At 45.3% G+C, this 11,901-nt stretch overlaps 1 protein-coding gene across 1 annotated transcript in view; it reads right to left on the bottom strand.

Moving 5' to 3' along the window:
* Swap70 (switching B cell complex subunit SWAP70) overlaps positions 1–8,883 on the bottom strand; it is a 99,519-nt gene extending 90,636 nt beyond the window's left edge. The window contains exon 1 of the mRNA XM_004634866.2: positions 8,715–8,883. Coding sequence (XP_004634923.1) covers positions 8,715–8,813 — 99 coding nt within the window. The 5' untranslated portion in view covers positions 8,814–8,883. The remainder of the gene's footprint in view (positions 1–8,714) is intronic.
* Positions 8,884–11,901: the final 3,018 nt, after the last annotated feature.

Genomic DNA, 11,901 nt, shown 5'->3' with positions numbered 1-11,901 from the left:
TAAAAATCCTGAGATAGGGTCTCACACAGTAATTCAGGCAGGCCCTGAACTCACTACACAGCCCAGGCTACATAGTGAACTCTTGGTAATCCTCCTGCCTCAGCTACACCCTCCTAAGTGCAGGGATTACAGGTATATGTCCAAAAAAAAAAAAAAAAAATCTATTATTCTCTTCACAAAGTACTGTTCCGTTTTTTTTGCGAAACGTGAAAAACACAAAGGTCCTAAAAGGCTCACCCATGACCCCCATACCCCAAAACTGTTCTTATTTTGTCTTTAATTAGACTTTTTGTTCCCCAACAAGAACAACTTTCCCCACATGGGTTAACAGAAATATAACACAAAAGATTAGGGAGAGAAAACTATATGGGCCAAGTTCATAAGAAGTAACCACATCTTTGTACATTGTGTTTCACACAATAAAGGCAAACTACTTCCTTTATATTTTTCAGCTAAATGCTGGCCTGGCTCAATTTCTTTTGTAACCAGCGAGGTTAAAACTTCTGAGGCTAATGCCTACATGGGAACAGAACACAAGCTATTATTCAGATGATATACAAACCAGCTGTGATGTGAGGTGAAGAAAAAATGTGCAGTTGAAAATCTGTCACTGAAAAAATAAGACACAAACTACCCACCGTTCCTCTAAAAACTGGTTTAATTAGATCCTCGTTATAGTCATAAGCTCTTTTACTTCAGAAAGGTACAATTCCTTTTCTTTAAAAAAAAAAAAAAAAAAAGCTGTTTCTAAAAACAACAGGATAAAAATGCAAAGCTTATTTCAAGACATTTCCAGTACAGACATGTAATTCACAATGCAACCATAATTGCAAAGTAAAGTTATAATAAAGATTGCAAAAATACTACTAAAGTTTGCTATGTTTAAAAGGAAAACACTGTGACAAAACGCATGAATTTAAAGTACTGTGCTCTCTAGAAGGGACATAAAACTGGAAATAGTTACCTCACAGGGCAGGGCACCAGTTTGGGCGAAGAGGGGGGAGAACCCATAGCTTCACTTTTTTCCCCTTAGTACTGTGGATTGTACCCCAAGCCTTTCCCAACCTTTATCCATAGCCCTTTTTAAAATTTTGAGGGGCTGGGGAGATGGCTCAGTAGAATAAGCACTTCCCTGGCAAGAGCAAGGGCGTGTCTTCAATCCCCGGTTCCACCAAAAAATAAAAAATAAATAAATAAAAATAAAATTTTGAGACAGGGTCTCACTAATCTTCCCAGGCTGGACTCCAACTTACAGTCCTCCTGCCTCAGCCTCCCAGGGCATAGGGATTACATATGCAAGGCACCACAATCACCTAAAACTTCACTTTCATAAATACCCTTTTTTGTGAATTTTATACCCTGTGTATACATAAACTATTCAAAAATTATCTCTAGGCCCATAAGCCAAAAGTAAAAATGACAGTTTCAGGTGGTATATTACTAAGGTCCAAAATGTCTCTCATCAAAAAATAATTAAAGAGGGGGCCTGCCCATTAGCTCAGGTGTTTAAGTGCCTGCTGAAACAAAGCAGGCAGGCTCAGGATGCTGTGGTTCAATCCCTCATCCTCAAATCAAACCAGACCTGCCCTGAAGGCATCCTGAGCGCCCCCCACCCCAAAAAATAATAATAATTAAAGAAAAAGAAAAAGAACACAAATCAAAACCAAATAAAGAGAAAAACTCATCAATACAATTTTTAACATTCAACTATATTTACTCAGCTACACACCTAGCACTTTCCTATAAAGCTGCAATCAATTACAATAGTTTCCAATGATTCTATCAATTATCAACACAACAGGGTAATACAACTGAACTATATAATTTGTTCTAAGGAATGAATATTTACAAACACAAGTTTAAACACAAGTAGAGAATGTGTTTTTAAGGGTTTTTTCCCCAGCTAGTAGATAACCTATTGCTATCTACTTCAGCAACTGAAAAAGAAAAATCTCTATACAATTAGAAAGAACTTAAACGACATTATTTAGGGCCCCTCAGTATTCTAGCCTACAAGACAGGGCAACACCAAAATAATATGACGGTACAATTATGAGCCAGACTTCTAGCGGCCCAGCCACAAATGCGGATGACAGGGTCAATGGCACCTACAGAGGGACACAGGCTGAGTACAAGATCCAGTAGGCCAAAACTGCAGCCAGGGCCCCCTAGAGTGTGAAAATTGCCAGGGTAAGGTCCAAAGATTACAGGGAATTAAGGAGAAAAGGGTGAAAGAGACAACGGAAGGAAAAGGAGGCACAACTTGTCTCCCTCAGTGGGAGCATGGGGGTGCTTTAAAGAAAAGTCAAAGGGCCAGCCAAATAGCTCAGTAGATTAAAGTGCCTGGCCCAGGGGTTGGGGATCCAATCCCTTGACCTGCTGTGCTGGTCCTGCCCCCAGGGCACATTGAGATGGAGGCTGAGACTGGGTATGGCACGGGCGCCTGTAATCCCAGCACTTGGGAGGCTGTAAACAGGAGAATCACTACAAGTCTGATCTAGTAGTGAGACCCTGAACACTTTGTAGACCCTTCCCTAAAATACAGGGAAAAAAATAAGTAAGAGTCAAGACTATTGACCTTCACCAACTACATGCCTATTTTAACAAGGAAACGTCATTGTGACCAGACAACCACCATGTGTTTCTATCAGTTCTGTAGGTTGAAGGTAGTTTTTAAAAACTGTTCTAGCTGGGTGTGGTGGTACACGCCTACAATCCCAGAACTCAGGAGGCTGAAGCAGGAGGACTGCTGTGAGTCTGAGGCCAGCTTGGGGTGCACAGTGAGTTCAAGGCAAGTCTGACACATACAGTGAGAACCTGTCTCAAAAAAACAAATGAACAGCAAAACAAAAAATATAAATAAATAAATAAATAAATAAATAAATAAATACTGTTCTAGGCCAAACATGGTGGTGCACACCTGTAACCCCAGAACCAAGACGCTGAAGCAGAAAGACAGGAGAATCTCCTTGAATGAGGCTAGACTGAGTTATATAATGAACTCAAAGCCATTCTCAACTACAAAGGCAAGATCCTCTCTCTCAAAAAAAGCTATGTCCTATATGTATCTTATTGAGGCTTGAATAAAGTCTGTGAGAGTAAGATCTTTATTACATTATCAAAATTTTCTTTGGATTTTAATTTTTAAAAAGCATTTAGAGGGGTGCCCTCTGCACACGGGGCCAGGGTCTGACATGGGGAGCCCTTTGTCTGGGAAGCCAGGTTTGGTGTATGCAGTAAGGCATGTTAGTGGAGCATCTACTGCTGAAGCATTTGTACACAACCTGACGTACACAGCGGCTCCCTCACTGCAATCTACTGAAGTCTTACCTAGACACCAAGATTGGTCTAAAAAGAAAAAAATAGGGCCAGCCAGATAGCTCAGCAGACTAAAGCGCCTGCTTAGGCAGAGCGCAGCAGCTGGGGTTTGATCCCCAGCGTGCCATGCTGGCCCCACCTACTGAGATGGTGATTGAGCCTGGGCATGGTGGCACGCACCTGTAATCCAAGTGCTCGGGAGGCTGAAAATAGGAGAATCACTACAAATCCAATCTACATAGTGAGACCCTGTAGATCCTGTACTAAATACATTAAATAAATAAATAGGAAAAAAGTTTCAAAAGCTAGTAAAGAAAGACAACATATTTTAAAAACTAGGCATGTTCAATCCCTGGTTCCACAAAATAAATAAATAAATAAATAAAAACTAGGCATGAACTCTGTGGAATAAGTGCCTTGCCTGGCAAATGCAAGGTTCTGAGTTCAATCTCTGGTACTACCAAAAAAAAAAAAAAAAAAAAGCATAAAATATAAACTTTGCATACCGGGGGCACTAAAGGAAAAAATATTTATTTATTCCCAAGATGATGCCAGGACTCAAAACTGCTTTTTTTTTTTTTTTGCGGAACAAGGGATTGAACTCAGGCCCTTGCCGCTTACCAGGCAAGCGCTTATCCTACTGAGCTATCTCCCTAGCCCCAAAACTGCTTTTTAGAGAAGTAGTTTACAGCCTGCAGAAGGAGTAATCAATCTTAGTACTTTATAATCTCCAAAACAGGTACATATAGCAATACGTGCTCACCTGTCAATAATAAATCTTCTCTCAAAAATAACAGGCCATGTTTTCCCTGAAACTCTTTCTTCCTCAGTTCGTGTTGCTCCAAAGTGTTTCTATCCCTAATTTCTGAACCCTGGCTTCTTTCCTTTCTCTCCTCTTCCACCCTAACCAGCCCCAAAAACTGTTAGGAGCTTTCTTCTCTCCTTTGCTCAAGCTTCAACTACCAGATTCTGTGCCCCACTTCCCAAGACATGATCTCCAGCTAAACATCCACCTATCAAGGACCTAAAAAGAAAAAAGAAAAAAAAACCTCTCCACATCCCACACTAAGTGTATCACTTCCTCTCTAAATAACTCCTTTTCCCAACTTCCCAACATCTCCTAAAAGCCACTATTACTCATCTGGTCAACCAAGCTGAAACTGATCACATGTCTAAGTCCGTCTTTGGGGGGCTTATGGGTTTGCTCAGTTGTTTAAGTGCCTGCTGCAGGCAAACGCAGTCAGGCGCAGGGGACCAAGGTTCGATCCCCAGCTCCCCATGCCTTACCAGATCCACCCTTAAGGCAGCCTGAGCCAGCCCAAAGAAAAATCTAAGTCTGTCCTTTTTTGTTTGTTTGTTTTGCTTTGCTTTGCTTTGTTTTTTGAAGACAGGCTCTCACTATGTAGTCCAGGAGACCCTTAAACTCATGACAATTCTCCTGCCTCAACCTCCCCCAAGTGCTAAGATTACAGGTAGGTACCACAACAACAGTCTAAAAGCTATCTCCTAAGCCACAACTACGCCCTTATCCACCTTCCTGCCTCTCTCCCTGGCCACCTCTCTCACCTGGCTTCCTAAATCCCAAATGCCCAATCCCCGCCTACACACACACACCTCCCAATAACTTGCTAAAGCTCCATTTTCACCAGTCATCACTCTCAGAAAACTTAAAGAGTCCCAGTCATCTACGTAGCTGCCTGGCAATCCAAACCTTCCTTCCAGCATTAAACCCAATCCATTCCTACAGCTCTATCATCAGTACCCACTCTTTCATACATGCACAGGGCACAAAGGCATGTGTCCTGTGGATGTATGAAACAACAACCAAAATAGTTACCGTAGCAGTCACCATAAATGAGAATTAAGCCTTGCCTCTTGCAAGTTCACAGGGCTTCCCAGAACTAACAACAGTCAGGAAATTTATCACTTGAATGAATTAGGGGAGAGCATTCTTTTATACTGAGAATTGAACTCAGGACCTTGAACTTGCCAGGCAGGCACTGGCTGCTCAGCTATATCCCCAGCCTTTGAATGAATTAGTAGAATGGGGCTAACCTCCATTATAAATTGTGATCACTTCCTTATTTCATCAGAGTTTACGTCAAAGATGCTTTTCTCAGGAAGTAATCCCACCAGTGAGAAGTAATCACCTTTTCCTCTAAAATCTCATGGCCCCATATCTGTCACACTCAGTGCCTTCTATCCAACAGTATTTCTGCATTTCTTATCTTTACTACCAGACTTCACTTTTTTAAAGGATAGAACAAAGATATACAACTTACATCTATAAAGAAAATACATTCTCTAGTGGTTTATTCTCCTGATTTCCCTCATAAAATTTAAACTCCTTGAAGGCAATGATTCCTGTTTCATGCTACCTCATCACCTTTAGTACTGAGTACGGCATCAACACACGAAATATCCACTATTCTGTGCAGATGGTGACACAAGCCCATAATCCCAGCTACAAACTCTATGCCAGCCTGGGCAGCGTAGCAATCGCGCTCTCAAAGTAAAAAAGCTTCCCTGCAAGGGCAAGGCCCTGAGTTCAATCCCCAGTTCCACCCCCAAAAAAAAAAAAAATGGGGCCAGAGAGATGGCTCAGTGGAATAAGCACTTCCCTTCAAAGTAAAAAAAAAAAAAAAAAATTTTTTTTTTTTGCAGAACTAGGGATTGAACTCAAGCCCTTGCACTTGCCAGGCAAGTGCTTATTCAACTGAGCTACCTCCCCAGTCCTTCAAAGTAAAATTTTAAAAAGGTCTGGGGACATGGTTTAGCACTCCCTTAGGATCAATCCCCAGTGTAAGGCAAAAAAATTGCGATGGTAATTTAAAAGGGTGTCAAAAATATTTTAGAATACTGCTATTTAAAAATCAATTATAAGGCTGCAGAGACAGCTCAGAGGTCTAAGTGCTTGCTTAGGCAAGCTCAAGGACCTGAGTTCGATCCCCAGTACTACATGCTGTGCAGGCCCTGCCCCGGGCATGTTGCGCTAACCACCAACACCCAGCGTGGGAATGCAAGCCTGTAATCTCAGTGCTGGAGAGGCTGAAACTGGAGCTCATTACGAGTCCGAGCTGTGCAGTGAGACCCTGTACCAAATACATACAATTAAATTAAACATAAATAATGAAAGAGTAAAAATTAACTATATATTGGAGCTAGAAAGATAGCTCAGTGGCATAAGCGCCTGCCTGGCAAGCACGATGTCCTGTGTTGGATTAACAGTACAAAAAAAAAAAAAAAAACTAATTACATGATATTTTTTTCTAAGAAGCTATTAATTCTTATAGGCTAAAAGTAATAGCCTTTTTATTAAATTAGCATAGTAAACCAGACATAGTGGGACACACAGCTAGCATTTGGGGAGGCAAAAGCAGGAGGAAAACAAGTTAGAGCCCAGCCTGGACAATTTAGCAATTTAGTAAGAAACTCTCTCAAAATAAAAATAAAACACAAAAGATATATTGTCTGAGTGAATCAACAAATTAAGGCAAAAATTCTTTTGTTAGCAAGGGAACATTGAGGTTCAGAGTTAAAACACCAAAAAGAAACTCAAATTTTTTAAAGTATTTTCAATTCCATAAACACTGGCAAGATAAACCTAACTGCATTAACCCTAAAATCTCTATAGTATGATCTCATGATTGGAAACTAGGATTGGGATCTTGCACTTGCTGCCAACCCTGCTATATAAAATCCAGCAGGTACCAGTTTGGTAATTCATGCCTGTTGTCTCAAATACATGGGAAGCAGAGTCAGGAGGATCACTTCAGCCCAATAGTTTAAGGCAGGCTGCTCAGTCCAATAAGAATAGGTCTCAAAAAAAAAAGTTCTCTCAGGCACCTGGGCATTTTTCTTCTAAATAGCCATAAAGACAATTTTTTTTTTTAATTTTATTTATTTATGTGTGTGTGGCCAGCTCAGCCCACCAGGGGGCGGGGCTGGCTGGCATGTGGTGCTGGGGGGATTGAACCGCTGTCCCTGTGCTTTGCTAAGCTTGTTCTAAGTAGGTGCTTTAGACCACTGAGCCATCTCACCAGCCCCCATTAAGACAATTTGAAATGGAGTACAACAAAAGCAACAGAGAAACATCTCATTTATGTCATCAACTGAAAAGGGGGGGGGGCAGGAGATGGCTGAGTAAAATAAGCGCTTCCCTGGCAAGCACAAGAACCTAAACTCAATCCCCGGTTCCGGGGAGAAAAAAAAATGAACACTGGCTAGAAAGTGTGAAAATCTGCCAAGCATGGTGGTAAGTAACTCCACCACTCAGAAGGCTGAGGCAGGAGGACCACTGAGCATTCGAGGCCAGCCTGGGCAACAAAATCAGCTCAAGGCTAGTCTAGACTACATAGTGAGACTGTCTCAAGAAAAAAAAGAAAAGAAAAATTGCACCTGTGTTAAAACTTGTAGAACAGTATGCTATATTTTAAATCAAAAGTAAAATTTAAAATACGTAGGTGGTTTCTATCGACCTTTCCAGACTGACTCTAAGAGGAAAAAGGTGGTAAACAAAAGGAAAGCCAAAGAATGCCAGGTCCTACAGGCATAAATGCCACTACTCAAAAGAACTTCCTGATTACTGCACAAAATATACAAAGAAACCCCAATCTTTACAAATGCATTCCCAGAAGAGGCTAAGAAAACCAGTCATTCAGATCCAAAATGTGTATTTTTGAAAATGCCCGTGAATGACTCTTCTTGTCTGGTTCCATATTTTAATACTTTCAAGAAGCTGCCAATTTCTCGTGGCTGGGCGCCACTTTCCTCGCTTGGGCTTCTTCTAGAAGGCTACAAGTACTCCTTTATGTATACGTTACGCTCGGATTCCATGGCTGGGTCTCGGGCAGCCGCAATAAAATAACCACTCAAAATCACTTGTTTTTGCGGGGTCCTACAAACGTCAGCGCCCCTCACCCGGAACCAAGGTCCTGGCTTACATGTCCAGACCCGAGGTCCCCGGACGGCGCGGGGGCCCAGGTCCGAGATCCCAGGTCCCCACGGGCCGAAGACGGGCCGCAGACCGGCCGCACGGGGGCGTCCCGCCCTCCCCTCCCCTCTGCTCCCCGGGTGTGGGGATGGGGGCAGCAGGTGGCTCTGCCCGGGGACCGCCAGCGAGGGCCTTCCTCTGACACGGGGAAAATCCTGGAAGGCCGGGCGCTACCTGCCCCTTCTCGGAGTCCGAAACTCGGGGCCCCTCGCGGCACCCGAAGGCGGACTCGTCCCTCAGCACCCACCCGGCCTGCCCAGACCCCCACCCCGCTCACGCGGCCGAGGACGCCCCAAGGCCAGGAGGAAGCAGCACCCGCCGGATCCCCGCCCGCCCCTCGCTGAGGTCCCGGGCCCGCGGCCCCGGAGAGACGGGCGGGGGGTCGGGGCTGCGGGGCGCCCACCTTGAGCTGGGACTTGGAGACCTTGCCGCTGTGGTCCAGATCGAGCGCGGTGAAGGCGTGCCAGATGGCCTTGAGCAGCTCGTCCTTCAAGCCCCCCATGGTCGCGCGACCGCAACTTCGCCCGCTCCACCGGCCCTCAGCGCCTCAGCACCGCTCGGGCGCCGGGAGTCCGCGGCGAAGTCACCTGACCGCCGCAGGCAGGCAGGCCCCGCCTCCTCGAGGGCCACGCCCCCTGCGGGCCACGACCCCTCTGGGCCACGCCCCTGCGGGCGCGCCCTCTCTAACCAATCGCCGGCGGGTCTCAGCTTTGTTCCTGGGCTGGGACTGTAAAAGCCACCGCAGTCCCCCTCCTTGGTTCCCAGGCCAGTCGTGGCCATTTTCAGTGCTTGCGGGTACTCCCAATAAATGCTCCCCATCCTGAAGAACAGTGCCATACACTCTGTCTCAGCCAGGCTGCACCCCCGCACAGTGAAAAAAATCCCTGGTCGGTCAGCGAGAAACTTTGCTTTCTAACCGCCTGCTGCTGAGCGCGGCTCACGTCTTGGAAAGGTTTGGACGGGAAACGCTGCTGGCTCCCACGGTGTCTCTATGCTTGCGTGGCGGGAAACCTTGGAGGACTCCACAAAGCACCCCACCCATTTTACTAATCAGAATGGGTGGGCCACTCAAAAGAATCTAGGCCGATTTACAAGTCTCCTCCGGATTGCGGCTGTTTGATTCCCGGCTGTTAACGAAGGAGCCTTGGGCAACTCGGGCTTCCGATTCGCCTACATAAAATGAAAGGGCTCCTCCTGCACCACTGGCATCCTAGGGTCACTTGGGTGACTCCGATGCAATTAAATTACCACGCACGGTGCCTCTCCTCTCCCATCCTGGACCAAACCTGGGACGATGTGGAGAGAAAAATGAATACTCCGAAGTTTTGAGGGGCCGGGGAGATGACTCAGTAGAAGAAGCGCTTGAAGCCCCTATTCTACTGAGCCATCTCCCCGGCCCCCAAAAAAACCTTTTTCTGGGTTTTGTTTAGGGTTGTTGGGTTTTTTTTTTGTTTGTTCGTTTTTTGTTTGGCAGAACCGGGGATTGAACTGAGGCCCTTGTGCTTGCCAGAGAAGCGCTTATTCCATTGAGCCATCTCCCCAGTCCAAAGTGATGGGGGTTTTGTTTGTTTGTTTTGTGGCCAGCTCAGCCTGCCCTGGGAGCGGGGCTGGCAGGGTATGTGGTGCCGGGGATTGAACCATGGACCCTGCAGCTGTCTAAGCAGGCACTTTAGACCACTGAACTATCTCACCAGCCCCCCCAAAAAGTTTTGAAAGGCGGTGATTATCAGTTAACTGTGATTCTGTTTTCCTTTTTAAAAGTGCTTCCGAAGGGCTGGGGAGACGGCTCAGTGGAATAAGCGCTTCCCTGGCAAGTGCAAGGGCCTGAGTGCAATCCCCAGATCCGCCAAAAAAAAAAAAAAAAAAAGTGCTTCCTTGGCCAGCCAGGTGGCACACGACTGTTTCTCCAGGTCTCTGGGAGGCTGAGGCTGGAAGATTGCAAATTAGAGCCTAACCCGGGCAATTTAGGGACCCTACCTCAATTTTTTTATCTTTTATTTTTAATTTACAAAGAAAGGATGATTCAGAAAGCTGAAAAACAGGGCTATATTGATGAATCTGAGATCAAGGGGAACCTGCTAGCTCAGAAGAAAGGTTGGGCCACCAGAAAGGAAGGGGCAGAGGCCAAAGGACTCTTCCCGCCTGCCCGAATCCAGTCTCCGCTGTGTTCCCCAATCCAGGCCAAGTCTGTCACCAGCAAGAACATGATTTGACCTCTAATTTCTCCGTTAACTCAGCTTACTCTCGTGCTGACAAAGGCTCCTGCTCCTCAAGGCGCAGCTTAACCACTAGATGACACTCCTCTAGTGATCTGAAGCACCTAATGTATTGGCAAAGCCCTCTTTTCTCCTTAGCCACACAGAAGGCATTAATCAATGCTCCAGATCACAAGTTGATCGTTAAGAAAGCCATGAGTGCCCTCTGTTTTCACGGGTTCCCATTGCTCTTGGATTCTATTTCTTCATTGTTGTCTTCCAGCTCAATTCATCTTTCTGCCTGACTGCTAATCCTGACTATACCTGGGGCGTGGAGTTCTTCATTCTCCTTGACGAAGTAGTTCCCAGATGCATTGCATCTTTTTTTTTTTTTTTTTTTTTTTTTCCAGAACCAGGGATTGAACTCAGATCCTTGTGTTTGCCAGTTAAGCGCTTATCCTACTGAGCCATCTCCCCGGCCCCTTCATTGCATCTTGAACAAGGAATTGTCCAAGAAGAGTGCAAAAAGTAGCAAGATTTTCATTAAAAGGCCATGTGGGGGCTGGTGAGATGGCTCAGTGGTCTAAAGCACCTACTTAGAACAAGCTTAACAAAGCACAGGGACCGCGGTTCAATCCCCCAGCACCACATGCCAGCCAGCCCCGTCCCCTGGTGGGCTGAGCTGGACACACACACACACACACACACACACACACACACACACAAAAAAATAAATAAATTTAAAAAAAAAAAAAAAGGCCATGTGCCAGCAAGAACAAGGTCCTGAGTTCAAGCCACTGTACAAAAGAAAAAAAAAAGACTTCATGCTCTGCAGAGTAAATTTGACCCAAATACAAGTAGGAAAATGTACACTCTATTAGAGCAAACCAAAGCCAGCCAAATAGCTCAGCAGATTAAAGCACCTACAAGCAGACACAGGGGCCAGGGGTTCAATCCCCAGGCCTGCTGTGCCAGGCTCCACCCCCGGGGCACTCTGGGACAGCAGTTGAAACTGGGCATGGCGGCACATGCCTGTAATCCCAGCACTTGGAAGGCTGTAAACAGGAGAATCACTACAAGTCCAATCTAGTAGTGAGACCCTGAACACCTTGTAGACCCTTCCCTAAAATACAGAAAAAAATAAAAAATATGAAAACAAACTACTATGCAAGGGAGAACATGGTGGGCCAGGCATGGTGGTACATGCCTATAATTCCTCAGTCTTGGGAGACTGAGTGTCAATTTATTTTATTTTATTTTTGGTGGTACTGGGGATCAAACTCAGGACCTTGCACTTGCCAGGCAAGCACTTATTCCATTGAGCTATCTCCCCAGCCCAGTCTTGGGAGACTGAGGCAGAAAGATTGCCATGAGTTTAAGGCCAGCCTGGGTTAC

Source organism: Octodon degus, unplaced genomic scaffold (assembly GCF_000260255.1).
Source record: "Octodon degus isolate 3935 unplaced genomic scaffold, OctDeg1.0 scaffold00067, whole genome shotgun sequence".
Taxonomy (NCBI): Eukaryota; Metazoa; Chordata; class Mammalia; order Rodentia; family Octodontidae; genus Octodon; species Octodon degus.
Note: the sequence above shows the minus strand (reverse complement) of the source record. Positions and strands in the feature narration are given on the sequence as shown.